Source organism: Chaetodon trifascialis, chromosome 2 (assembly GCF_039877785.1).
Source record: "Chaetodon trifascialis isolate fChaTrf1 chromosome 2, fChaTrf1.hap1, whole genome shotgun sequence".
NCBI lineage: Eukaryota > Metazoa > Chordata > Actinopteri > Chaetodontiformes > Chaetodontidae > Chaetodon > Chaetodon trifascialis.
In genome coordinates this window covers 25920956-25947619 of record NC_092057.1, presented here as the reverse complement: position 1 = coordinate 25947619, position 26664 = coordinate 25920956, and the positions used below count along the sequence as shown (strand labels likewise).

General features: G+C 41.3%; 1 protein-coding gene across 1 annotated transcript in view; it reads left to right on the top strand.

Moving 5' to 3' along the window:
- Window positions 1–2685: 2685 nt before the first annotated feature.
- Window positions 2686–26664, top strand: part of LOC139340254 (neuronal acetylcholine receptor subunit alpha-7-like) — a 44166-nt gene continuing 20187 nt past the window's right edge. Inside the window, exons 1-3 of the mRNA XM_070976004.1 lie at window positions 2686–3095; window positions 15771–15910; window positions 23596–23640. Coding sequence (XP_070832105.1) covers window positions 3026–3095; window positions 15771–15910; window positions 23596–23640 — 255 coding nt within the window. The 5' untranslated portion in view covers window positions 2686–3025. The remainder of the gene's footprint in view (window positions 3096–15770; window positions 15911–23595; window positions 23641–26664) is intronic.

Here is a 26664-nt window from a genome sequence, read left to right as displayed (position 1 = left end):
AACAGTAGCAAATCCCATAAGCCAAGGGGAGCTGGAGATTCAGGTGATAATGCTTGGTTGGTTTATCACGATTTACCCCTTTCATATTGTCATTTACTTCAAAAATGTCTTTTGCTGTGGCTCAATGAAAGTAATTTCTCCCAGCATGTATGTCGAGTAGCCAACAGTATGATTTAACATGCTGAAGTATGCACACGCAGTGGCATAAGCCTCACCATAAATCACATGTCCAGCCCTACGCTTGATGATCATGCTTGTATATGTTTATGATATTTATGGCACAGGCCTGGGGTTACTGTGCTACGCAGTATGTTAATGTATGGTGTGTTGTAAAAGAAAGGGGTGGGGGTCTCTTTCAGTTGGACTAGAAGAGACAACACACGTACAGTACAGGACTGCACTGTAAATAAACAGGTGCACACACAGAAAAAGACACGCACGCACGCACACACAGTACCAACTCCAGTCCCTGCAGGCTCAGCCAAAAAGACATTTATTTAATGTGAGCTGATGGCAGTCTACATACATGTGCAACACTGTGTCCAGACTGAAGCCAGAGGGAGACAGAAAGACAAGGAGGGAAGGCAGGGGAGGTGGGGGCTTACACACTGAGGCTGAAACGAATGGGAGAGCGAGAGTAATAGATAGTGAGAGCTGGACAAGCGCTGCAGGCACTCTTGTAATGGTCTGAGGACATCGCTGCATCTGATGCTCACAGGCAGAAGTGTAAGAGTACAGAACAGAGAAGTGGAAGAAGGGAAACAGAGGGAAGAAGAGAGATGGAAGGCAGAGGAGGAGGAAGAGAAGAGAGGACAAAAAGGAAGATTAACAGGGAATGGTGGGTATAGTCTGGCAGGGGGTAAAAGAAATGAGAAAACTAAAGAAAATGTGAGTCAGTAAATGGGTGACAAAGAGGCAGACAAAAGAGAGAGAGAAGAACATTAAGAAGATGATGCAAAGAAGACAGAGGTGGCAAACATGAGTAAGATAACAGATCAGGAAACCATCAGCACATCACACCAACTAACAACTAGCATCTCAATGCAAGCTAATGAAGCTGCACACTGACTCCCACACACACCTGCACACACACACACACACACACACACACACACACACACACACACACACACACACACACACACACACACACACACAATAATACAATAATACTCCATCTCTTGTCATGGCTGCGTGAGGTATGCTGCCTGTGTGCTGCCCTGAAGATGTTTTCCTTCCCTCTGCCAGCAGCACACTGAAGCTCAGGCTGTCTCATTAAGGGTAATTATGTCATGCAATATGCTCTAACAACTGGCCAAATGCACCAAAATTCACCACACTGGACGGCTGCCACAGTGATTAAAGATGCATTCAGTGGTGCATGCTAACATGAAATTATGAACTTCGTTCATCATGTGCACCACTGTGCAGAAATGCATCACTCAAAATAGCATCGTATAATGTCCTTGTTATGGAATGTACAGTATAACAGCTGATATGTGCAATATTAAAATAAGGTTCGAGGTGTTTAAAATCAAAAATTCAGATTTCCAGGGTGTTTAAAACTGATCAAGCAATCCAACTAGGAAAATGCAGCTTATGTAACAAATGATGAGGTAAATGGGGTGTAAAAAAGGAGGCATTTTTAAGGCTAAGCACTAATTTAACCGCGGAACAAGGTTGTTATCTCTCAGAATGAAATGCTAATGAGCAAATGAGATGGGATCAATGCCAGTTAATCAACAGGGTCTTTGTTACTGCAATTTATGGCTTTCAGAATGCAAATTGTAGTGAATAATTTTTTTCTCGTGTCATGTACTGTACCACTTCGGCCAGAGGAAAGAGAGAGTGCAGCAGGCTGAACTGGAATGACGAGAGGAGAGAGATGTGAGAACGCTACAGGTGGTGCCTGTGGGAATGAGGAGGTAGAGATTATGGAGACTGGAGAGGAGAAACATTATGGGAGGATGAAGTGAAAGTCCAAAAAAAGAGGGGGAGGATAACCATTACAAGGAAAAACAGGAGGAGTGTGCCGTGTAAGAGTAAGGAGGAGGAGGAGGAGGAGGAGGAGGAGGAGGAGGTACATGACAAGAATGCTTCAACACTGACCAGACTGAGAACAGTTTGAAGTAAAAACATTGCACAATGAAAAATGAGGAGAATGGAAATTAATCTCCTGTCAGGGTCACACCTGAACTGAATGTGTGCACCCTGACTGTTTTACTGATCTTTACTGGTGCTCAGTTGCCTTAAACTCATCCCTTCCACCTGTAGGAGGAAAAGAGGACAAGGATGAGGCAGTGATGGACGATCACTGAAGGAGATCATGTTCTCTACTCAAAACAAACAAACAAACAAACAAACAAACAAACAAACAAACAAACAGGGATGCCACCAAAACCCTGCTGATCAATAACGCAATTGAGCATCTGTCAAACAAGCCATGACCCCACTTTTAATGAATCATTTAGAGCAATATGAGTGAAAAATAAAAATAAAATAAAATAAATAATGAAATTAATTAATTAAATTAAGTTTTCCCAAGTCCAGGGGTGAGGTCATGTCGCCCTCTGTTGGAGATCCCTGTGCGCGCGTTAAGCTCGTGCGTGTTCCTCTGTCCCTGAGTCATCGGCCATAAAGCAGATGAGGATGAGTCCGAAATGACCGGAGGGGACAAACGTCGGCGGAGTTGACAGCATTGCGCAGGAGCATCCAGCGGACAGGTGGCTGTCACCATCAGCGGACACGGACGCGACAGGAAACACGCAGAGGACAAGCTCGAGATGTTTGGTATAAAAATACAGCAGAGCACAGAGAGGGGGGCACAGAGCGCATTCCGAAGTGACTTTTGAGGCGGCAGAGGAGTCAAACACAAGGAGAGAGAGAGAGAGAGAGAGAGAGAGAGAGAGAGAGAGAGAGAGAGAGAGAGAGAGAGAGAGAAAATACCAGCAGTCTGATAAAGCTGCACTCCCTCGAAGTTTGACATCCCAGCGGGCTGCAGAGGGAGTTGTGCTCCAGCGCTGCCATGGAGCCTCGGAAGTGTACTGGATCTGCACTGATTGGACTTTACCTGTGGGCGACATTCTGCTGTCAAGGTGGGTCACTGACGGATCCTTCAGTCTATTTTCTGGCTTGTGAAAAGACGCAGAGACAAAAAAAAAAAAAAAAGAAAGAAAGAAAGAAAGAAAAAGATGCAGACAGGCACGTTTTCTCTGATGCTGCTGTCATTTGAGCATCATTTGCATAAACATTTGTCAGAGAGATGAGAGCTGCAGTTAAGACACACTTCAGCTTAGTTCAGCTGTTAACTGCACATCTGGGGCAACAGGAGCACCTGTATCCACAGCTGCCAAAGGTGCAGTAGAACGTTCTTATAACAAAAGATGTTATACAAATATATATAAAAATTGATTTTCATTTGTATTCATTCAGTTTAAAGGAGAGTTCAAAGCGTGTCACAATATGTGTAAAGGCTGCTGAATCCCTGAAGATCACCATACTTTAACAAACTGCTGTATGACTTAATTTGTAAGCGTGCAGCGCGTGGGTCGCTTGTGTGTTCGTGCGCACGCCAGTGAGCCTTCTTTAACAGTCCGACAACATCTGTCTCAGAATAAGGAGGTCGTCCAGGCGATGATGCAGGAAGCCCATTGGGGCCGCTCATCCCTCGAGTGTAATCTGCAGCTAAAGGATTGTTAAATGCGTGACTCCAGTGGACCAGAGCCTCAGGACCCTCAAAGGAGGTTAAACCTCTGAAATGTGTTTGAATCCCTGGTTTACATCTTAACTTATTCTGTACATGCATGTGGTGCGGATGTTTTTACTTATGCAGTCAGGTTTTACTCATGGAACCTACTGTTTTGGTACCTTTGCTCTGCTTGACTGAAGTGACTGAAGTGTCTGAAGTGAAAACACAGAGGGACATCACACATTTAAGAAGATGCGAACAACCACTCTCAGAGACAGATTAGAGAGCAGTTAAGGAGCAGGACTGCTATCCCTTGTTTCCTCGTGTATAAACTCCCTCTCTATAAACATGCATGCAGGTGAAGGTAAAAGTAAGGAGGGTCCTCACATATTCTCCAAACAGGTTTAGAGTGTCGTAGAATAACATACAGACTGGACACTAACATTAGGCTCAAGACTACATAGTAATTACAAAGGCAGGTGCTCTGCATAATGGTGTAATGGCTGCAGTAGTAGGTGTATGTCTGTGAAGATTGTCATTCATCCAGGTCATGGTACTTCTGAGTGCTCCCCAAGGTAACTGGACTTGCTTGTGGTTCTAAGATGTTTCACCTCTTTTCCAAAAGGCTTCTTCAGTTCTAACTGACTGGTGGACACCACATATCAGCCACTTACAATACAGAGTTCTCTCTCCAGGCAGCTTAACAGCCATTTACACCAGGACTCACACGACCCTATTGAGTGATGGGCACCACCTAACGACTCGCATGATAGCTATGATCCTGCAAGAGGACGAATTTGTGGAACTTCCCACCAGTCAGCAGAACTGAAGAAGCCTTTTGGATGAGAGATGAAACGTCTTCTACAACCACAAGCAAGTCCAGTTGCCTTTGGAAGCACTTAGACGTAGTAGGTGTAGTAGATGTATGAGCACTTTTACAGACACTAAACTGAAGTCAGATGTTTCTCAGATCGCTTATCATCATTCATAAACATATTTCAACCTTCTAGGAAATCCTCAGGGGTCCAAAATTCCATGTACATATCTACTCCTTTTTTCTCTCAGTGAAGTGAAGGCTTTCCTTCTTGAGGACTGATACGATGTCCCTGTTACACACAATTTGTAGGACAGCATTACATGGAGGACTTAAGCAAAAAAAATCTGTAAAATGTGTGTTTCATGCATACAGACACCTGAATTGGCTCCTTCTAGACTGTGTTTTCATATGAGCAAAATAATTTGTGCTACTGCAGTTGATGAGGAATGATCCTTGTTGAATATCAGCTTAATAGACAGTATTCTAGAGCACTGAATGTAAATGCATGCACAAAATGAATTGACACTAATCAAAATGCTTATATTAGTAATGAAAGAAAATGTCTGATGTGTGATGTGAAAAGGTTTCTTGAAGTGGGAAACTTACAAATTATTATTGTTCCACTTTGTAGTTCCCCTTGACTCTACCTGGCGTTTTAGTTTTAATCTTGTTTTTTGGGGCTGCCATTCTCATCAAACTCATTCCCAGGTGTACCAGGTAGCTGGTTTCAGTGAAAAACACTCTGATAAACGCACTGTACACTGCCTGCTCAGCACCAAACAGCACACAGACATAGTTAGTGTCGAGCCGGTGAACATAGTGGAGCTTTTAGCAGCTGGAGAGCCTGATAGTTCCCTCAGGAGTTGGTGGAGACCAGAACAGAGCTAAAATGAAAGTGAATATTGGAAAAATGACCCTAAATGAATAATAATGTTGCTCTGCTGGATGTGTGGAAGTGTTTGTTAACAGGTCTGACATCACAACTTTATTACAAAATGCCTTTTATGTTCACAGCCTGTTGGACTGCCCACAAAAGGCCATGAAATCAACTGACGCAGGTTTAAGGAAACTTTTTGGAAGCAAATAATGCTGCACCAGACCGTAAATGGATCATTCTTTTAGATGCAAAGCAAATACGTAACCAGGAAATCTTGCATGAAGCATGAGACTACTCTGCATTTGTGTGTGTCCTCTTGGGTCAGAGGAAATGCTGCTTGACACATATTTGCACAAGCTAAGGAAGTGACCTTGTTTGATATTCTTGAAGCTAATACGCCGACCTGGTCAGATTCTGTTCTAATGCCTTCTTTGCTTCTCAGATTCTAGATATGTATTGATCTTATACTGATAATCTGTGAACCAGCTGCTTTAATGTGATTCGATTTTTAACTTGTCCAAGACTCCTCAATGTTCAGAGTGCCTGAGGCTAATCAATATTTAATCTGTCTCTGTGGTGGGATAGTCCTTGTGGGTGCTCTTGAGTTGAATTGTATCTACTTTCTGGTAAATTCCTTCATCAGACTGCAGCTAAGACCCCAACAGGTGCTTACTGGTACTTTTCTTTTGCTTTGCATATGCTGAAGGGAGAAACATTCACGATGTGCACCGGAATAACACGTCTAAGATGACAATGTGAAGAATACAGTATTTGCAGCAGCAACATTAATTTGAAAAATGATAGGGATATCTGTCAAGAAAAAATGGAATCATGTCGATATGCAGTCACCATGACATCGACATGTAAAGCCTTCAAAAGTGCACCACATGCTGCACATTGCAACCTGTGTAAAATGAAAACTGTCTCAGGAGTTCTGTGTTTCACCCCATCAGCTGCTGACCTTTGAAATGGCTTGTAATATAATGTACCAGCAGGCTGTCTCCCGTTTTCATTGCCCTCGCTCAAATGCTCATGGTGACAGTGGTCCACTGTGTCTTTTACTTATTGTGTATTTATTGCTATTCCTTTTAACTACTGTGTGTAACCCACACCGCCTCTTGCAGACATTAAAGACTCTAGTCCGGCATTGTCTTACTGTCCTCAAATGTTTCTCTTAGTGTGAAGTCAATATTGCTGTGAGCAGCAAGCTGTTAGGGGTTGCCTTCTGGCCCATGAAAGCTCCGATGTGGGACACGAAAACAGGAAAAGCCCAGTTTAGGATTTTGCTTTGGGGTGTACACTTTTTTGCTTCTCTCTACTGTGCACAGACAGTTTCCTAAATATGACCTGCAGAGAAGCTCTGGGTGTGCCATGTTACATTGTAGGACTTCATATCATGCGAGGTGTGTATACGCTGCAGTTCACATGCGGTCTTTAGTGTTCATGTCATGTCAGTGTTTGTTTTAATGTGCCTGCATTTACTGTTTCCATGGTTCTATTAATGGCAGGTCACGAAGTTAACTTGTCACTGCGATGATAGGTACACTTAGAAAAGCAAATTGCCTTTAGCCTGTAGGAAGTGTACAGTGTAGATAAAATATAGGTCCAGATATGAATATCACATTGCTGAGTATAGAAATGAAGAGCTGGGATACTTGGAGCTCCACAGGTGTTTTTGTGGACCTGTTTCACTTAAATGTTTTTATTTATGAAACCTGTCTACCTGTCTATCAAGATCAGTTTGCTGGTCATGGTTAGTGCCACTCAGCCTGTGAGAACTGTTGTATTATTATAAATAACCCAGATGATGTGATGTCATCAGGGTTATCTCAAGGTAGGCTTGGAGACAAATTTATAACAAAAGAGCCTGTGCTGCAAACTGGAGGTGTGGAGTTTGAAAGATGTAAATGTTGATCTCATTAAAAATGTAGGATCCAGTGTTTTTGGAGACTGCCCCATACTAGGAGCTAAAAGTCAAGCTATCTCGATTATTAACCTGTCTTTGACAAGTCCACCACTTTTATTGAAGTGACATACTAAATTGCTGGACATGCTTTGAGATTGCTGTGATAAAATTGTGTGATTCTTCCTAAATTGCAGTGGGTCAAAGAGATCCACAAAGCAAAAAGGGCAATTTTCACTGAGTGTCAGATTTGATTTTGATTCATATTGGATAATACTTCACGTCAAAGCGCTGGCAGGTTTTGTCTCAAAGATTTGTTACACCCGTGAGTGTCATTGACTGTGACAGGAAAAAGCACTCCATGGACACAGAGTCTGTAAAAATGATTTTAAAGGCAGCGAATACTTTCAAGGGTGAACGATTCATAAAGTGAATTGCCTGTGTGTCTACTGCGGCGTCCTCCCACCAATAAAAGAAGCCTTTTTATTCCTGTACAATATAACTGAGCTTTAATGATTGAGGATCGAATGAGGTCCCCAGTGGGCTCTGAAATGGAAATATGAGAGGCCACTAATGTGATAAGAGAGATATATGGTAGCCATTTAAAGCTGATAGATGCCTTCAGGCAATGTTAGGGTATGTCTGTATTGGTATGTTCAGTGTATCAATTGAGGCTGTGGATCATGTAGCAAATCAGTGAGTGCTGGGTTTATCGCTGAAAATTGAAAAGAAAAAACAACAGTGGTAGTTTGGGAGGTGCAGTAGAGGATAAAAGTGGATGTTTTGCGCAGGGAAGACTGGAGCAGGAATTTAAACATCAGAGGAATTAGGAGGATAAGGTTTTTTGCAGAAAAAGCAGAGGGAAGACATCCTGTAGAGCTTGAACGTGAAGTCAAATGAGATCTGAAGGTTATCTGAACATCGACTGTTGTTCAGGCGGTATCTGTCAGTAGTGTCATATCAGCCTTCTGTCCACTGAAAATACCCCTGAAAAAGGATGATGTCATAGTTCGGCAACGTATCCGGTGTGGGTAATAAACAAATATTGAACAGAGCAATCATATTCTGTAAACAGTGTAGGAGAGTGATGCTGCAGCCAAGAGGCAAGTAATGCAGTCTTATACAAAACACAGTGGTGGTTCATTGCTACATTAATAACTTCTTCATTTCCAAACACAGTGCATCAATGTTTCTGTTGGCCAGCTGAGTAAATAGGCAGGGCAACGTTTTACCTGCAAGTGTGCCAGAGCTGGCAAGAAGATTGCATCTAAACAGGAACTGCACGCTTCAGTTCATCCTTCCATGTGTTTCAATTGAAGGGGACAGAGTGAAAATTTGAAGGACAGAAGTTTAATGGGACTGCACCTTATCTCTTCTGCTACAGTATGTGACATTTTGCAACTGAAATGCACTAAACCACACATTTAAAAATGACCCACTTGGTGTGTATCTTGTCCTTACAAAGTTCAGCAGCTTTGAAATGTGGGTTTTTTTGTTTTTTTCTGTTGCATTGTGATAAAGCTGCAACATTTGGTCAATTAATTGACTAATTGTTTGACAGAAAATTAGCCATTTCATTTATTTTCAAGCAAAAAACATTTGATGGTAACACTCTTTGTGATATTTCTATTGTCTGTCTTTGTCCTACATTTTAATGAGCTTAATAGCTTTTGTGTTGGATGGATTAAAGGAAGCAAAATCGTGCGCTGAATTTCAAATTGAAGCAAACAGTGATACTGAACATTGTAGTTTTGGTCTGTCGAGCATTTCAGGTGCAAGAGAAATCGTTATGACATGATAACCTCTTAAAACATTTGCTCTGATTAAAAACAGCGGATGCTACTATCCGCTGTCATATATAGTATTTGACCTCATGGCCAATTATTCAGTGTTTTTGTAATGGTACTCTGAACCTTCTGTGGATTTTCAGCACAGTCCTTCTTAAACAGCTGCTTTTGACAACCGCAGCCTTTCAAAGACATGCCAATAAGATAATACAAGCAGCGGACGGGGTCTCTGCAGATACCCTGTTCACATTAAGTGGGTCATAAATGACGATTGAGAGGGATTACTTTTGTATCTAAAAGTTTTTTTTTAGGAAAATCCTGCATGGTATACCCTTAAGCAGGTAAAATAGGAGTTTATAGATCCCCAGAGGGGCAATTCATGTTACATTATAACAAGAAACAGTCTATAGAGGTAGGAAACAGTCCAAGAGCTATTTAAAATGAATAAATAAAGCAAAATAAGAAAGAGTCAGAAGACATTCAAAAGCTAAATATACTACATACAGTACATTTGCATGCTTAGAGTCAAGCAGTGCGACTCCACAGGCCATACTGAGTCATTCAGAGTTAATGGTGACGAGGCAGCGAAGATGTTGCTCATTCATCTTCCCCACTCCCATTTCTGAACTGACCTGGTATTTCAACCATCCCCTCAGATCACAGCTGAAATAAATGATGACATACATAAGAGCCTAACAACAAAGGAAAAGTGAGTACAACAATGAAATAAAGAATCCATAAATCCTGAGTACATAGGAGTGGAGAATTTTATTTATTGACTGATCCATGCGCCGCAAGCTGCACACACTCTTGCAACTGCAAACACATCAAGAGACTCAAGGGAGAGCCGGTGTGAAAGGCAGAGAGAGCAGAGGGAGTGACTTTTTTCTGTTTACATTCAGCACACTGCAGGAGTTGCCCTCAGGCTACACAACATAATGAGACAGTAATCTGGTCTTCCTTAAAACCCTTGTGACCTGCTTTAATGCGACAGGTCACACTGCCAGCCATGTACAGCGCTGTGAGGTAGTAAACTGATGCTGAACAAGAGATGAGTTATCTGCTCTCATCCCTCGCAGCAGTCTTGTAAGAACGCTTTTTCTAGCGTTGTTCCATGAGAGCAGAGGCTCTGAGACGGAGCTCTTTCCTCATTCATTTCAATGAATCATTTAATCGTCTGTCTGTCCCCCCATTCAGCCATATGCTATCACGCAACAGAATGGAATGTGTGAAACTAATGAGGAGAGCTTTAGCACCTTTCAACGAGGTAATACAAAGTGCTTTATATAAGACATAAAGACAGTGATTGGCTTTCATTTTTCCTGTCGGTCAGTGAATGTAACAAACACAGCTCAGAAATGTCTCTCTCTCTCTCTTTTTTTTTTTTCTCCAGATTTTTTGCATTTCTGCTTTATTTGATAGTGATAGTGAGGGTATGACATGCAGCAAAAGGCCCAGACCAGATTCAAGCCCATGTGGCTGCAGTAAGGACTTGATATGTGGTACCAGGCAAGCTGCTGGAGAACGCCCTTTGTTGGCAGCCGTGTGCAGGAAAAAACAGCCCTATTTGTGACAAATGTAGTAGTATAAGTAGTATTAATAATAGTCTAATATATAATGGTAATATAGTATATCTGTGCATGCAGGGTGAGCCTTGTAGAGTTTTTCAAATGAATTAAATTTTACATAAATCTTTTCAAGCTGAGTCCACACTGTGATTATGAGAATAAGAGCCAAGTTGAAAAATGGAGCTTGGAATTTTGTACCTCTTTCAGAGACTTTGATGAATATTTCCAACTAGTTATGACAGATTGTGACAATTTGTCTCTATCGCAGGACATGTTTTCACAGAAGTGGAGGGTTGGTTGATAGATTTCATTTTAAAACAGGCATTGTAAAATGAACAAAAACAAAAAAGGGCTCAGTTTAAAAAAATGTATTGTTATGTTTATTGATCTGTACAATGTATGCCTCTATTATTTTAAAAATGCTTTGTGTTTAATGTGGCATGTGAAAACCCAGAAATGATCCTCACCTAACAGGACCAAGAGGGTTAATAATTTACACTGGTTAAAATAAATCTACATTTTCAGCTAAAGCAGATTAGTATCAGTTGATTTGAACACCAGGTTGAAAAGCAGCGCTGGCGGCGGAATTGAAAATAGAGCCCATTCTGTCCATGCAGTGCACTAGCATACTGTAACCTTGATAAGTCTGTGTGAATACATTGAGGACATATTAAAAAGGAGACAAACACAGGGAGGAGTGAGTAAGAAAGACATTACATAACGACCGAACTGACATGGAGCATCACATATGGGACACTGAAGGGATAAGCATGCAGCTCTCAGGAAGTTACATGGTGCAAACCAAAGCCCGGTCAAATAACACACACATTGCCTGAGGACGCACTGTTTAATGCAGTGCAGTCTACTGCACCAGTTAACAGCTCAGTCTGTCCGAGGAGGTCTCAAAAGACGTGTCTCTCTCTTCCCTTCTGGGATTCACTGGAAGAATGAAAATAAAATGGAAATGCTGGTCAACCAAGCACATTCTGGCACATTTTGTGACATTAACATCGCTGATAACAAATAGCTGACAAAAAAAGAGGTGACCGCTCTCTCTTGCCTGGGAAGATGAGACTAACAAGGCCAGCGAGGTCACCAAAAGTTTGTCTCATCAGTGAAACGTCTGTTTGCCACTGCGATTCATTCATACCCTGAATAAAGAGCTGCACTTGAATTTTTATTCTCCCGTTTACTCTGTCTTATTCTATTTTGTCTTATTTTTGTTTCCTATTTTACTTTTAGTCTTATTAAAATCCTATTAATGTGTGCATTTTTACAATTGCCTTGTGTTTCTTTTATATATGTTCTTAATGTTGTATGCAAAGCACTTACCTTGTCGTTGAAAGCTGCTACACAGATAAACCTGCCTTTCCCCCCTGGAGTAAGCAGTGCTGAGAGTGTGTGTTTCCGTGCTTGAACCCTGGAAAACAAATTGTTTAGAACATAATGTTCTTGACTCTTCTGTCTCAAGGGCAGGAGGTACAGAGTGCTGCTACTTAAAGGACAAGAAAAAACGATTGTGGAAAACACATACATCCCATACACATTGCAAACAATATGAACATTCAGGTAGGAAATAGGGAGACTGACTTCATTAAATACACTATTATCGATTAACCTCAGTATATCCCTGGTCATCACCTGTTCAGCTCAACTCTATTCAGCTTGTTTTTGCTCATCTCGCCTCACTCCATCGACTCTCCGCTCTGTTGCTGGCTGCCGCTCTTATCGATAATGCAGAGTCTCTGTCATGCCAAGATTTAGGAGTGCCCCATCTGACACTCATCAACACCCTCACACACAAACACAAAGGGAGCTGTCTTAGTTTATGTTTGCCTCATTAGCTAATTAGCCATCCACTCAGTCATCGTGTGTGCGCTCATGTCTTGGCTGTCGCTCAGTAAATGCTGGAATCTGACAAGACAACATCTTATCTGAACAAGGGTAACTGGGGAGAGGCAGGCTGAGACCTCTTGAGTTCTGGTTGAGATGAGACACTGATGGCTGAGGGAGTCTGGAAGTTTTGTTTTTGCTGGTGGCAACATCGACGTGAGACTTAAAGCCACTGTGTTTGGAGTTTCTCTGTGATTCGGGAATCTTTCAAATCATTCTGATAGACATAGTTTGGAGAGAAATGAGATCGTCCTGATGAGGATTGTTGCTTTTTATGTGTTGCTTTCAGTAAATTGTGCCTGCGTTGTACATTGCTGTCAGTTACAGTGTCTTTTTCAGGAACGCCACTGGTGGCACCAAAGCTGCACGCTTTCTGATAAATTGGATGGAAATTTGCTCCCAGACTACTCATGCCCCGGTCATAGAACGATTTTAAAAAGTAGTTGTATTTTAGACAGCATAGAGTGTGTCTGGGTGTGGAACAATCTGTGATTAGAAAAATCTACTTCTAATACGTAAAAGGCTTGTAAAATACTTTACTTTAAGCCCCCATTTAGCATTTATAAGAAGAATAGAAACATTTATAACATTACATTTACAACAGACTACAATGTAGCTGTAGGCACACATGTCTAACAGCAGACATTGTATGCACCATTCTCCACTCACAGGAGTCCACAGAAGTTATAGTTTTCAGTACATTAATAAACACTTATATCTGCATTACAATGGGTCTATAATGCTGGATTGTAAATGATCATGCTTCAATCATATCGACATGACTGTGACTAAGATGGGGAGAGGTCTTCCTACCTTTAAATGGAAGATGACAGGTGGTCACATCATTAGTCTTACTGTATCTTGATTCCTGTTGTTTGTCCATGCCCTGGAGAATGAAAGACATAAATGTTTCCTGATCTGACGTCCCTTTTGGCAGGATGGTATCAGTGGTCAGTGCCATCAAAAAGTGTTAAGTCACTGTTGAAAAGTCATTTTATTATTTGATATAACTATGGTTAAAACTGTGGCAGGCAGTTTATTTTTGGCATCATTGGGCAAAAATTCCATGGTAGTCTTTCAGCATACTGCAACTGAAGTGATCTGAGAGAAAACTAGACTTGTGCACCTTCTCATGGTTCTGTTTTCAGGCTTTAGAAGATCTAACCAGTGACAGGAGACTTTGGCCAATCACAGGTCATTTTTGAAAATGCAGATGCACATGCACGTCTTTTCAGATAGTGGAAACCTAGTCTCACATAGCCAGACCTGGGCATCTCCACACTTCCTTTTAGCGCTGCGCCAGTGCTGGAGAAAGTAACAATGACAGCCTGATTCAATGTCAGAAAATTCTCAGAAAATCCTGCAACTTGTGATTTTTGAATTTGTCTACAGTGGTGTACAGTACAAAACACGTGTGTGAACACGGAGCTTCAGGCTTGTGTTCGATGCCGTGGCACTCATATCGACGAGTGGCAAAGAGGCGCGTGTGTGTGTGTGTGTGTGTGTGTCAAACGGTGTCACAGCTGCCTCTGAAGCCTGGGGCTCTCTGTCATGGGGCCATTAAGTGCTGGAGGGGCATCTATGAGAAGAGGAGCTGTGGGGAAGCTCGTGCCGTAAAGAGTGGGCTCTATGAGGCATGAGGTTTTGCAGGGCAGCCGAATCCTTCTGCGTCTGTTCAAACTTTTACTTAGGTTCAGTGGGTGGGTCTGAGTGGAGTGATGACGAACCAGCAGCGAGAGAGCCAGAAGGTTTTCCATTGTGTATGTTCAGTTGTTGCCTCCTGCAGCTTTAGGGTTTGATTGAACAAACAGTCTCCCGTGTTAAATCCAATGTTTTCTTCACCCATTCCATCAAGCCTCCTCCCCAGGTGGACTTTGACCATTAATAATAACATCACTTGAATTTCTCCTTTGCTCCCATCATAATAACTACAGCCACGGGGTGGTTTTGTCACTTTAAGGTAATTCACTTTCTGAAACAATTGATGCTGTAGTTTTTGTGATGACAATTTCTGATTATGAGGCAAAGTACATGTAGTGGAGACAAATTTATTCTACCAAAATGATGAATAAACGTATTAAAGAACTAGTGTCCATGATTTGAGGGGCTCTATTGGCAGAAATGGAATGTAATATTCAAGTACTGTATGCTTTCATTTGTGTATATTCACCTGAAAATAAGAATCAGTGTGTTTTCATTAGAATGAGCTCTTTATGTCTACAGAGGGAACAGGTCCTCTTCCACAGAGTCCTCTGTGTTTCAACAGCAGCAGCTCGGAGTTTTGTGACTGTTATTGATTTTCCTACATGCTTGGAAGGAGAGTGTGTGGTGAGGGGGATTCTGTTGGTTGCAATCTGCAACCTCACCACTGGATGCCACTAAATCCTACACACTGGACCTTTAAAGTACTGATTACACATGCCTGTGCATCTAATTCAGAAAACAAAGATTGATTTAAATTCTCTTTAAATAGCATCCGGCTCAATGTCCATCCTCATTGAATAATTGTAGATAGACAGTTCAGTGGTTATGCTAAGTGAGAGAGATTGAAGTGTCATCAGTCAAATTTTTTTTTGTCCTGCTTTCTGACTCTCCAGATAGTCACACAAGCAAAACTTTTTTGAGTCAAATTTGTGAAAGAGGAACAATGATAGCACTTACCTTCATAAGTGGCTGTGCTTATGTTTGTATCAGGGACTGCTTTGCAATATTCATTCCCATTAAAGATGGATACCTCTTTGTTCAGTGTAAACCTCTTGATGAGGCCTAATGAATACAGAAGAGACAAAATGAAAGCACAGTCAACACAATTAAAGTTAACTGAGCTGACAATGTGCTCATTACATTCAGCAAATTATGAGTTAATCATGCTTAATCAAGTTGGAAATAATTGCTCTAACACTGTTGATTAGATTATAGGCATTAATACGTGTGGGAGACTATTGTGGGTGTCTTTTATTAAAGTACTGGGTTGACTGAGTCTTTGTCAAAGATGCAAACAGTAGAATTTTATTTTGTCACCATTGCTTTCCTGTCTCTCGTTCTCCTACCGTGACATCTTTTCATTTTGTCTACCTTTCTCACCTGCGTTTCTTTCCCCTTCCCTTTAGCTATACTAACTGTTATTCTCTCTCTCTCCTCTGCTCTCTCACAAGCTGACTGACTTTTCTTCTCCCTCTATCCTTCATTCCTTTCGCATTTCTCACACTCACATTGTCTGCCCTCTTTCTGCTCCAGGTTGTGATGGCGGTGTGCACCAGAGGAAGCTGTACCACGACCTGATGGTGAACTACAATCGGTTGGAAAGACCCGTTCAAAATGACTCTGCACCCATCGTGGTGGAACTGGGCCTCACACTGCTACAAATCATTGACGTGGTGAGTGTGTGGGCCGGTGTTTGTCACGGTGATGCGAGGTGCAGAGTGTGTTTGGAGACAGACAGAAAAAGCGAAGAAATGTGTGGGATTTGTTTTTTGTCATCTGATTTACCTACACTGACAGTGGTGCATACTAATTCATATACTTTGAGGGTATTGCACTTCATCTTCCTCTGAATCTAAAACTGTTATTCCACCAGTGGCAGCACCCAAGCAACTGAAAGAGCGAGTTCTTTGCATCTCCCCTCGATCCTTTTTCATTTGGTGGCACTACAGGCCCTCAGTCCTTTCTTTCATCCAACAGGAAAATTCTGTCTCAGTGTTGAGATATGCCCTCTCACATTTTTGTCCTTTTTCTCCTTCTGAGCTGCTCCTCACTCTCTCTCCCTCTTACACCATGTTTCCAATATGATCACAGCTACTTCCATGTGTCACCTTGAAAAGAGTAGTTTAAAACCTTGGGAAATGCCCTTATTTGCTATGGCTGAGATTGAGATAGATAGATTTTCGTATCTGTTGGTAAATATGAAGTCAGAGCTAGGAGGTTAGCTTAACGCAATGACTGAAGAGTAAAAACATGGTTGTCTGGCAAATTCATTGTGGCCTTTACTGTGTGTTCAGGCTGAATACAAAGCCAATTGTTGCAGTGGCATGACTGCATACAGATTCATGGAGAGATGTGATTAGATCAGGGGCGGCGCAAGAGAAATTTGATTGCAGGTGCTAGGGGTGTGCTCCAACACTGACTGGGGGTGCTCCTAGAAATACAGTATGTGCACAAGCACACACATAAACAGTAGTAACTACACAACGTTAATATAGTTTTGCAAGTATTCCAGAACTGCATTATTATGCCACTGTCTGACATTCACTTAATTCAAAGCCAAAGGTTATGCACAGATCGAGAAACAATGGGATTTCAATTACATTATTTTTTTACTGAAGCGCAATCTCTCGTGTGTCTCCCCCGGTGTCTCCTTCCGGTGTCACACCTAAACAGGTCTGTGTGACAGGATTACTATTGACACACTAAATAGGTAACTATCTCAAATCAGAACTGCATGAAAGTGGAAACATCCATATGTACTCATCAAATAATGTTTAAAACCACCGTGCCATGAGAGACATAAACATCAAAATGCAAACACAATAGATAACATACTTGCAAAGAGCATATCAAAACAGCAACCCATCACCATGAGAAATTAAAAAAAACACTTCCCATCTGACATACAGTATCACAGGAGGACTATGCGATGGTTGTTATGGCTGAGGGCGAATGCATCGATGATCTTGTTGACGTTCAGGGCTCGTGCTCTTTTAATGGTATATTGAATTGAATTGAATTGAATTGAAGTGAAGTGAATTGAATTGAATTGAATTGAATTGAATTGAATTGAATTGAATTGAATTGAATTGAATTGAATATTGATAGCCAAAAGTCCAAGGTTACTGCTATGAGCATCTCTGCTACTGCTCCTCAGATAGGTTTTCAAACGGCGGAGACAGGAGAAAGATCGTTCACAGGAAGAAGATGTAATGTCAGGGATATACAGAGGAGTTTGTACAAGTCCATAAATGCGTCCTTGTATGGTGCCATGAGTGTTCAAAGTTCCAAAGTTGTGTTAACGGAGTGTCCCTGTTGTGATTTTCTTTCGAGAAGACTTCGGGCTTGAGGCAACTCTGCATTGAAGTTATCCTCAGTGATGTCATAATTCTGTGCCATAGTCAATAAGCACCTCTGATCTAAAAAAGCTCTGTGCTTTGGGTTTAGAGCTGAGACCCCTGACAGCACATACTTTGTTTAATGATTTTTTATTGGATTTCATGGGGGTGCTATGTTACCACTAGGGGGAGCTGAAGCACCGGCAAGCCCCTCCTTGGCGCCGCCTATGGATGAGATGCAAGTTGAACATTTTTCAACTCAAAAAATTCATTAGGAGGTTTCTGCTGAGTTGTGAGTTCCGTCAGAGAGTTGGCACACAAACTAACACTGACACAGTCCCTCGCATGATCAGTGCATCCGTTGTTAGCTAGCTTCCAGCTAACATCTGTACAATTGGTACTTTGGATGTTTGGGGTGAGTCAACACACATTAGCAAATGATGAAAGGTGAAAGGTTGCTTAATTTTCTGTCCAAGCACACCTTTTGACTCCAGGAAGTCACTGCACCAAGCCAAGGCAGTTGGGCACATAATAAAACCACAGCACACACTGGTTTTTGTACAGATTAAAATGAGATATATGTGAGTCTCAGTGAGCTTTAGAAGTCTTGGCAAGAGCTTTTATTTTCCTTTTGCCTTTGTGCCAATGGTTAGATGAGAAGATTGATACCACGCTTTATCTTAACTTAGCAAAAAGGCTAGAAACAGGTTGAAAGAGCCAGCGTGACCCTGTCCAAAGTAACAAAACCAACCTACCAGTTTGCCTTCTCAGGCAGCTGGATCCACGGGATCATGAGATAACATGAGGTCACGTGTTGTGACTCCATCTTGCCAGGCTATGCGTGTGATATAACCACAATTGTTTGGACCAATCAGCATCCTATGAGAAACTGCTCGTGGCAGCTACAGCTGGGTGCAGTTTATGTGTGACGATGGCAAGACAAGAGACTGTTGGTTCAAAAACAACAATGGCAGCTCCGAAAGAGGTCAACGTAGACGCTGCTGTAACATCACTTGTATCAGCATACCAGCACTTCCACAGCAAGACTCAAGGAAGTTACTGGTGATAGTCGACAGATTTTGTTACCTTTAGACAAAGACAGGCTAGCTGTTTCCCCTCATTTCCAGTCTTTATGCTAAGCTAAGCTAACAGGCTGCGGCAGCCTTACAGGGTACACATAAGTGCATTTCTCATATACTTCTTAAAAAATTGAGCAATACACAGAAAACATTTTCTGTACATTACCCAAACCCAAGCCAAATGCCAAGGTTTCTTCTTCTTTCAAGTGGTTTCTTGAGAGAACGACTTTGTTCACATCTCTCTGTTCTTATCTGTGTGTCCTACATAAACACACACACACAAATACACACCCAGAAACCCCTTTTAGCTCAATGTGGCCACAATCCTCCCTTCCACTCTTTTTCATGTCAAACCCTCAGCTCTTAAATCGACACTTCTGTGGTTTGGCCAGATTTTCTGTCACGTCTCATTTTATGTTTTGTTCCTTGTGCTTCATCTTGTGTCTCCTCCTGTTGCCCAACTCGTGCACCAATCCTCAAGCCGAAGCACTCATCCAAAAAATCTAAGCTGACACCCTGTCACATCACTGGGCCAGCCCTGTCACGAGACACATGATAACTACATGTTGGTAAGAGCATAACGCTGGGCTGTAATGTAGGATTCACATTCTATTATTAATATGGGCAAGTTTCCTACAGCACAGACGAAACAACATTTTAATGTATTCTGAGAGCTTGCAAATGACAGACTGGAGACACAGAGGTGAGAGGCAAGACAATCTTCAGAGACAACATATGGCACTTTTCAAACATGATGGCATGAGACCATTTAGTTCTTTAGTTGTAGGACAGTTTAATTTAAAAGCTTACTGATTTGTGAAAAGTTACAAACAACATGTCGTGTTTACATTATTGTTGTTGTGTAATTTGTTGAAATGTTGTTGAATATGTTTTATATATGTGTGTGCGTTTCCTATGTGTGCGTTGTTGTTAACTACATTGTTAGCTGACTCAATGCATAATAGATAAGCTGGCAAGACCTTGTGAATTAATGCTTACTGGGCAGTTGTAAATAATGTAAAGCGGGTTGTGCACGTGTGTGTGTGTAATGTGGCCTTTGATTCCTCCATCTGCTCCTGCGTAACTCTCCAACCAGGAAATTGGGGCAGGTCGATGTCCACAAACTGGGTTCATCACCATGAATAATGACAGATGCACAGACAGACTGACAGATGAGCACAGGACCGGCCACCATCCAGTATGGGAAGGGCACCATGTGCCTTATGTTGTTTACAAAGAAACCAAAGTTCAGTGGTAAAATGCAACTTTGTACAAATTTGAGGTACTTAAGTATTTCTATTTCATGGGACTTAATATCTACTCTTTTATAGTTCAGAGACAAAAATTGCACTTTTTGCTTTACTTGTGGATGACCCACACTAGCTTCTGAACCACATGCTCCACAGCCACCCATTTTGCTCCTAATACTTATGTGCTTTTACTTGTAATGGATTGTGTTTATATTGCGTTTTGCTATTTTTACTTAAAGCAAAATTTCAACATTTTAGGAACTACTCTGATTTGTTCTCTTGCAGTTTGAGTTATAGTATATTAATAGCGCTCATTGAACGTGAGGCAGATGGTTGATGGTTAAAACCCATCGATTAACCCCCACCTAATAAATGGATAGGTTATAATAACCTGCTTGCAGGGATGATATATACATATACAGCAGTTTTTCTGATGAGGATAGGCTGGATAAAACTGGATAAAAGATTAAAATCCATTGGTGCTTTACAGTAAATCTCCATTTATATTGTTCCAGAAATGGAAACAGAAATGGAATATAATATATATATAAATGACATCGTGTTTTTGACCTTGGCTGTATGATGTCAGATAACTTGCAATAAAATAGGGTTAACGAGCTTGCGTTGGATGTAAGTGTCTATCACTCCTTTGCCAGTCTGTCTAACACCAATCAGAGCAGATTCATGTGGAGATTAGTGTTTATAGTGGGTGTGACAGGGCTGATACTGCCGATTGCATCTGAGCAAAATCCCACAAAACACCACAAAGCAGAGGTCAGGCACAGAATACAGAGCGACCTCACAGACAAAGCTAAATCTCCACGATTGCCAGCTTGATCGTGCACATGCACACACACACCAAAAGGCTAAAAAAATGTTGCTTTGTGAAGCACACAATGGGAGGCTGTTCTAATTCAGCTGTGTCGAAAGGAGGCTGTTTAAAAGAGGGACATATCAGAAAGGACAGGTGGAGATAAGATTGGAGTGTGGAGGGAGTTAGGGGGAGGTGAGGAGGCGGGGAAGGGAGAGAGGAGCGGCGATTGTGTGAGAATCGATTTTCACTTCAAGTAAGAGCAGCAAGTTTGCTTTACCTGTCGTTGATAATTGTGAGTTTAAACATTATTTGAAGTTGATCACACAGTCAAGAGGATTCTTTGTACTGCTGGGATCGTTAGTCATATCAAGCACATTCAAAACGGATGCTTACTAACTAACAATTACGTGACAAACAAAATTCATGCTCATATTGGTGGTTGTTCAACTTGTTGTGAGCCCAGATTTGAGTGTGTAGTTTACGAAAAGCCCAGTCTTCATGAAAGTTTATGTTGAGTTGAGCTGATTTGAAAGCTGGATCTCTCAGTTCTCTAAATCCAGTTTCATATTAATGTGGTCATTAAGCTCAAGCCTGCGAACATGCAAACATCAAAGTTGAAGGTACCCTGTGAAGTTTCTGACCACCAGCAGCACTATGAAACAATTTCAGGAGTGGGTGCCTGTTTGTTTGTATTGTGTAAGCGAGTGATTGACACCCTGCAGTCACTTTCATTCCACTGATGAACAACTGGTAGCGATAATGTGCTGACATAGTCACCTTTTTTTGAGGGGTTACAAAACTGTTAGGAACCAGTGATGTAATGTTTGTAATGTATCTATTTCATCTGCTTTTTTAATATAAAATCTTAATCTGAAAAGTAAGTAGTAAAGTAGTAAAACGTAGAGGAGTAAAAAGTACAATATTTGCTTCAGAAATAGTGAAATAAAAGTATAAAAGTAGCATGAAATGGAAATACTCAAGTAGAAAAACCTCAAACTAAAATGGCACTTTTAGTTAAATTCCACCACTGGACCTTAGGGGTACACAACACAGTTTCATCATATTTAACCACCATTACTTTCCTGGAGGCAACAGAGCTCTGCTAACTACACTTGATGGACAGTGTTTATCAAGTGTAGCAGATCATTTATCTCTGACAGGTACCGGCTTGGTTGAATAACTACAATTTAACATTAAATAATTAAATACCAATGCAATAAAAACATTACACACCTCAGTATAATGTTGAATTAGGCTGCATTAGTTTGAGCGAGGTGTACCTATTAAACTGACAGATGGGGTGCGTGCTGATGATGGTTTCCCAGTCTCCACTCATGCTGCCTTTATTTCTAGAGCAAGCTGTTATAAATCAGTTCTTTGGAAATTAACAAAATCCTCCATATGTGGTTTTAAAATTGAGGTGGTTGGATAAAAATAAGATCATCTGTTTTGGTGTGATATGGAGACTAAAAAGATGTGCAGTGGCTTAAGAAAGGCTGATGCACTATAATCTAATTTAATGTAATGACATCAGCTGAGAATAACTTCACCAAGAACACCTGGTTCTCTTTAAAGAGCTTTAAAAGTACCATACAGGTGATTTTCCAAGTTTTATCCCATTAGCTTCAAACTGTGCATACTCTACATTACTGCCAAGCATTTTGAAAAGCATTAATAAGGAATGTGAAAGCAGTCATTCAGTTAGGGTCGAATCGAAGCACTCTCCTCTGTGACTGTCACACAACATAAGAACAAGTTACTTTCTTCAGGTTCCACCTCTGAAATCGTTCCTGAGAGAGAAAAAAAGAAAAAGCAGGACGAAACAAGCGAGAGCAGTATGATAGTGTGTGATAAGAAAGAAAACTATACGTTAGATTAGGTCTGGTGGGATGAGGAATAGAAAGAAATAAAGTGAGCAAATTGATTTCATGATTTGGTTTTACCACAGTGACATTAAAGGGAAAGTTTTTCAAGGGTTGAGCTAGCGCCACGGTTTCAGGCATGGGTAGAAGATAAGGTGAGACATCATTTAAGAGATTCTAAGAAGCAAAAAGGGAAGAATCCATGAAGAAACAGAAGAGGGGACACTGCTGTGACCAGCTACCACTGTCGAGCACTTTTCTTCAGGCTGAGATGGAGCTAATAAGTCAGTCACACAGCGTACCAGTGTGTAACTAGGAGTAAAACTCGTCGCTGTCATGTAGGATTCTGTGAGACCAACTCTAAACAAGTCCTCAGGTTTTGTTTGGGGTTTTTTTGCTTCATGTCCCTCCAACCTCTCCTTTTCTTTCAGCTGTCTCATGAATTATCCCAGCCTCTCTCCGTTCTGCTTCTCTCTCTCTGTCAAGCTAACTTAACCTCTCTCCACCCTTCTTTTTCTCTCTCTGACCATTTGACCATGATCTGACCCCTGTGAAATATCATAAACTGCAGCTGGAGCTGCTGAGTCTGTGTCTTTCTGTTTTCATGACGTGGGTGGAAACTGCTGTAAAGTCATCTCTTTGTTGAAGAGCTGCGTCCTTTCTGCAGTCTAATTTCCTGTGCAAATTGTCCTATTTTTTTTTTTTCATTTCCTTATTTGTGATCTCAGCATTGTTCATCACAAAACGCGACTTCTGTTGCATTACGAAAATCTCATAAAAGAGGAAAAAGGCTGGAGTGCATCATTGTCATTCAGTCAGCGCTCCAGCTCTGCGTCATCAGGGCTGCAGTTTGACTTCATTGCCGATCTGTCTCATAATCTCCCCTCATGTTCACCAGACATGCAGAATTTATATTTTTATTTGCTCTCGCCCTGCAGAATAATTTGATTCACTGTCTGCCGTCATGTCTACTTGCTGCTGATTACTCTCTCTGTCTCCTCCTGTTCCCCTCAAGGATGAAAAGAACCAAGTGTTGATCACAAATGCCTGGCTGCAGCTGGTACGTCTCCTCTCCAAGCACTTTTTGTGTGATCACTGTGCGATAATTGTCATTTGGTATATTGATGGAGGGTGGGTGTGTGTGTGTGTGTGTGTGTGTGTGTGTGTGTGTGTGTGTGTGTGTGTGTGTGTGTGTGTGTGTGTGTGTGTTGTTTTTGTCCTGTGGGCTCACATCTAACTGCTTTTGAAGGCACAGAGTCAGGTATGATTTGAGCAGCACCCAATAACCTTTATTTTGAACAGGAACCGTTTCTGTGACCCCCCAAAAGTTTTTTTCTTTCATGATATTTAATAATAGCATGATGTGATATTTATTGTCAGCATTAGAGTATGTCACGGGAGGATGAGGATAAAAATATCTTATTAAGCCATTTAATCAAGTTTTTCAAAGACCTCTCAAGACATTTCTCAGCATCACATTGGGTTACTTTCTTTTGTTTTTTTAGTCTTTATCATTTACATTGGCTTAATACAGCATTGTTGAGGTGAAGTTATTCTCAGCTGATGCCATTACATTAAATTAGATTATAGTGCATCAGCCTTTCTTGAGCCACAACACATCTTTTTAGTCTCCAAATCACACCAAAACAGATAAGCAGGCTTCTCATTTCTACCTGGAAACCATCAGTTTTGCTGGGGCTTTTTGTTAACATAACCTGTTACTGCAGCTCGTTAATGATGTGCAAACTCTTGGTCTCAGAATTAACAGAGATTAGCCTGTGATTACAGCTTATGTTGGAACAGATAAGCACATTTTTCATTTCATTCCTTAAATGGCTTTTGTGTTTTTGGTTTAGAAAGGTAACCTTCCAAACTCCTTCAATGCAGAGTATTGTTGTGACAACAGCCCCACACAGTGCTTCAGTGTGAGGAGAAAGCCTGACAGGGCTGCCGTGCCAAATTCCAGTTTCTGAACTATGATCAGGGGACGGGTTTAGAGAACTAACAGCATCTGTACCGCCATGTGAGCATGTGGAGACTAAGCTACTTAGCTCAGCTGTTGCACAGCTATTCCATCATGGAAAGCTGAAAATGAGTTAGGCTAATGGTACAAGAAATATGCATCACAATGCTCAGGCAAATGTTACATGAAGCCAGTCAGGTAACAGCCTCATTATCACAGCAGCCACAGTCAGAACAGCCCATTAAGGATTTCACAGCTGACAGTCAGGTTGAGTTGGCTGCTGACTGGCTTACAGGTTATGAATGAATCAATTATTCAGGGAGCCACCTCTATAATACTGGCTTCCACTTTGGTGTAATGGCTTAAAGGGGCTTTGCAGATGCAGCAGATTTTGAAGGAAATTTGAGAAGTACATTAACTAGCTTGCAGACAGTCGCACAGAGAAGGGGCAGGTTCACCTCTGCTGCATTGTGGAGGATTTTAGGATTACAGGTTTATCAGGCAATGAATGTCCCACATCCGAATGGATTGGATTTTATGTGGTTTTTAACTGTGAGAATTGTAATGAGCTTAAGTTTTCTAAGAACTTGGTGTTACTTCAGTGTCCTCTCCATGCCCAGGAGTGCCCTTTAAAGGGTCAGTTCACCCAAATGACCAAAAAACTGTTTCATCTACATTTTAGCAGGAATTTGTCTCCATCTGAATACATTGTAGGTGAATGGAATTGTGTTTGTGGCGCTCATCACTCTGAAACACTTCAAACAATAATCAGTAATGTGTCTTCCCAGGAGCCGTGGTGCTGTGAATCCTGATAATCCACAAACCAACGCTTCTCACCAGAACTGCTTTCCACCAAAGAAATAGTCCCTGTTCTCAGTGAGGTCTGTGGATTATCCAGAGAAACCAGACACTATTTCTGGATAGACATGTTACTGTTACTGAAAATTTTAAATACATTTCATTGCTGCGAGCACCACAAATAAAATCCTATTCACCTCCATTGTTTTGGGGTGAAGGCAGAAATCTCAGACAGATATCTCAAAACCAGGGCAATGAAATCCAAAAACATGGCTTAAATCCAGAGGTGACCTAAATACAAGTGTTGTATTTTTTTTAAATAGAATTTACATGATGCTACATGGACAAATAGAACAATCTGTAGCTATAACAAATACATTATGCACAATTTATTAACCAGTTCTGGCTTTTGTAGTTGTACAATGACTGCTCTCACTAAGGGGGCTGTAATGGAAGGAGGCTACGTGCACATAGAAGAGATGTACAGAAGGTCATCACAAATAACACAAATCAATCAGTGATAAATATTTATCCATCTCGCAACGTTTTCAGCTGATATTTTTATTGGATGTTGAATATACATCCTGCATGTTTTCATCCAACACCATAAAACGTATCATCCTCAGTCTTGCATTCAAAGAATAAATTTCACACTCTCTTAATAAGAACCTAGTTGTCTCAAATTAGTGACGCTTTCTTAAATTTCTGTTATGTAACTCCAAAACCTATTCTTAGACAGCTGTTACCTTACGTAGCCGAGTGTCCTCTTCATCTGTTCCTGACAGACTACAAAGTTACTGAGCTGTAATTTGTACTGTTGGCTGTTAGTTGTGCTTTCCAAGCCAACGAACATGAAAAGAAGACTCTGGCACCAAACTGCCCAGGCCCACAGATGACAAGTGTAGTGATTAAGTCATTAGCTGCGTGAGTGGAGACATATGTCAGCGCTTTAGATGGATCGCATCTCTTAGTGGTGAGGGAAAGGTTCAAGTCAGACACTTTCTGTATGGGATTCTGAGTTGATTTTAGATGTCACTTATATGGACAGAGGCACATGTGCACAGATAGATTTGCTTGAGAACAGACACATACATTAGTTCCAAGAGCACATTCATGCAAATACAATACACATTGCACAGTATCCGTGTGCAAATATGCATGCACACAGACACACACTCACGTACATAGAGGCATAAACAGATGTGCCCGGTGTACTGTGGGCACATTAGTAATGGGACTGTGTTTGCTCCATAGAAAATGTCCCCTATGGTGACAACATCTGAGTGCCTCCATCTATATGTGACTTCTATATATATATATATA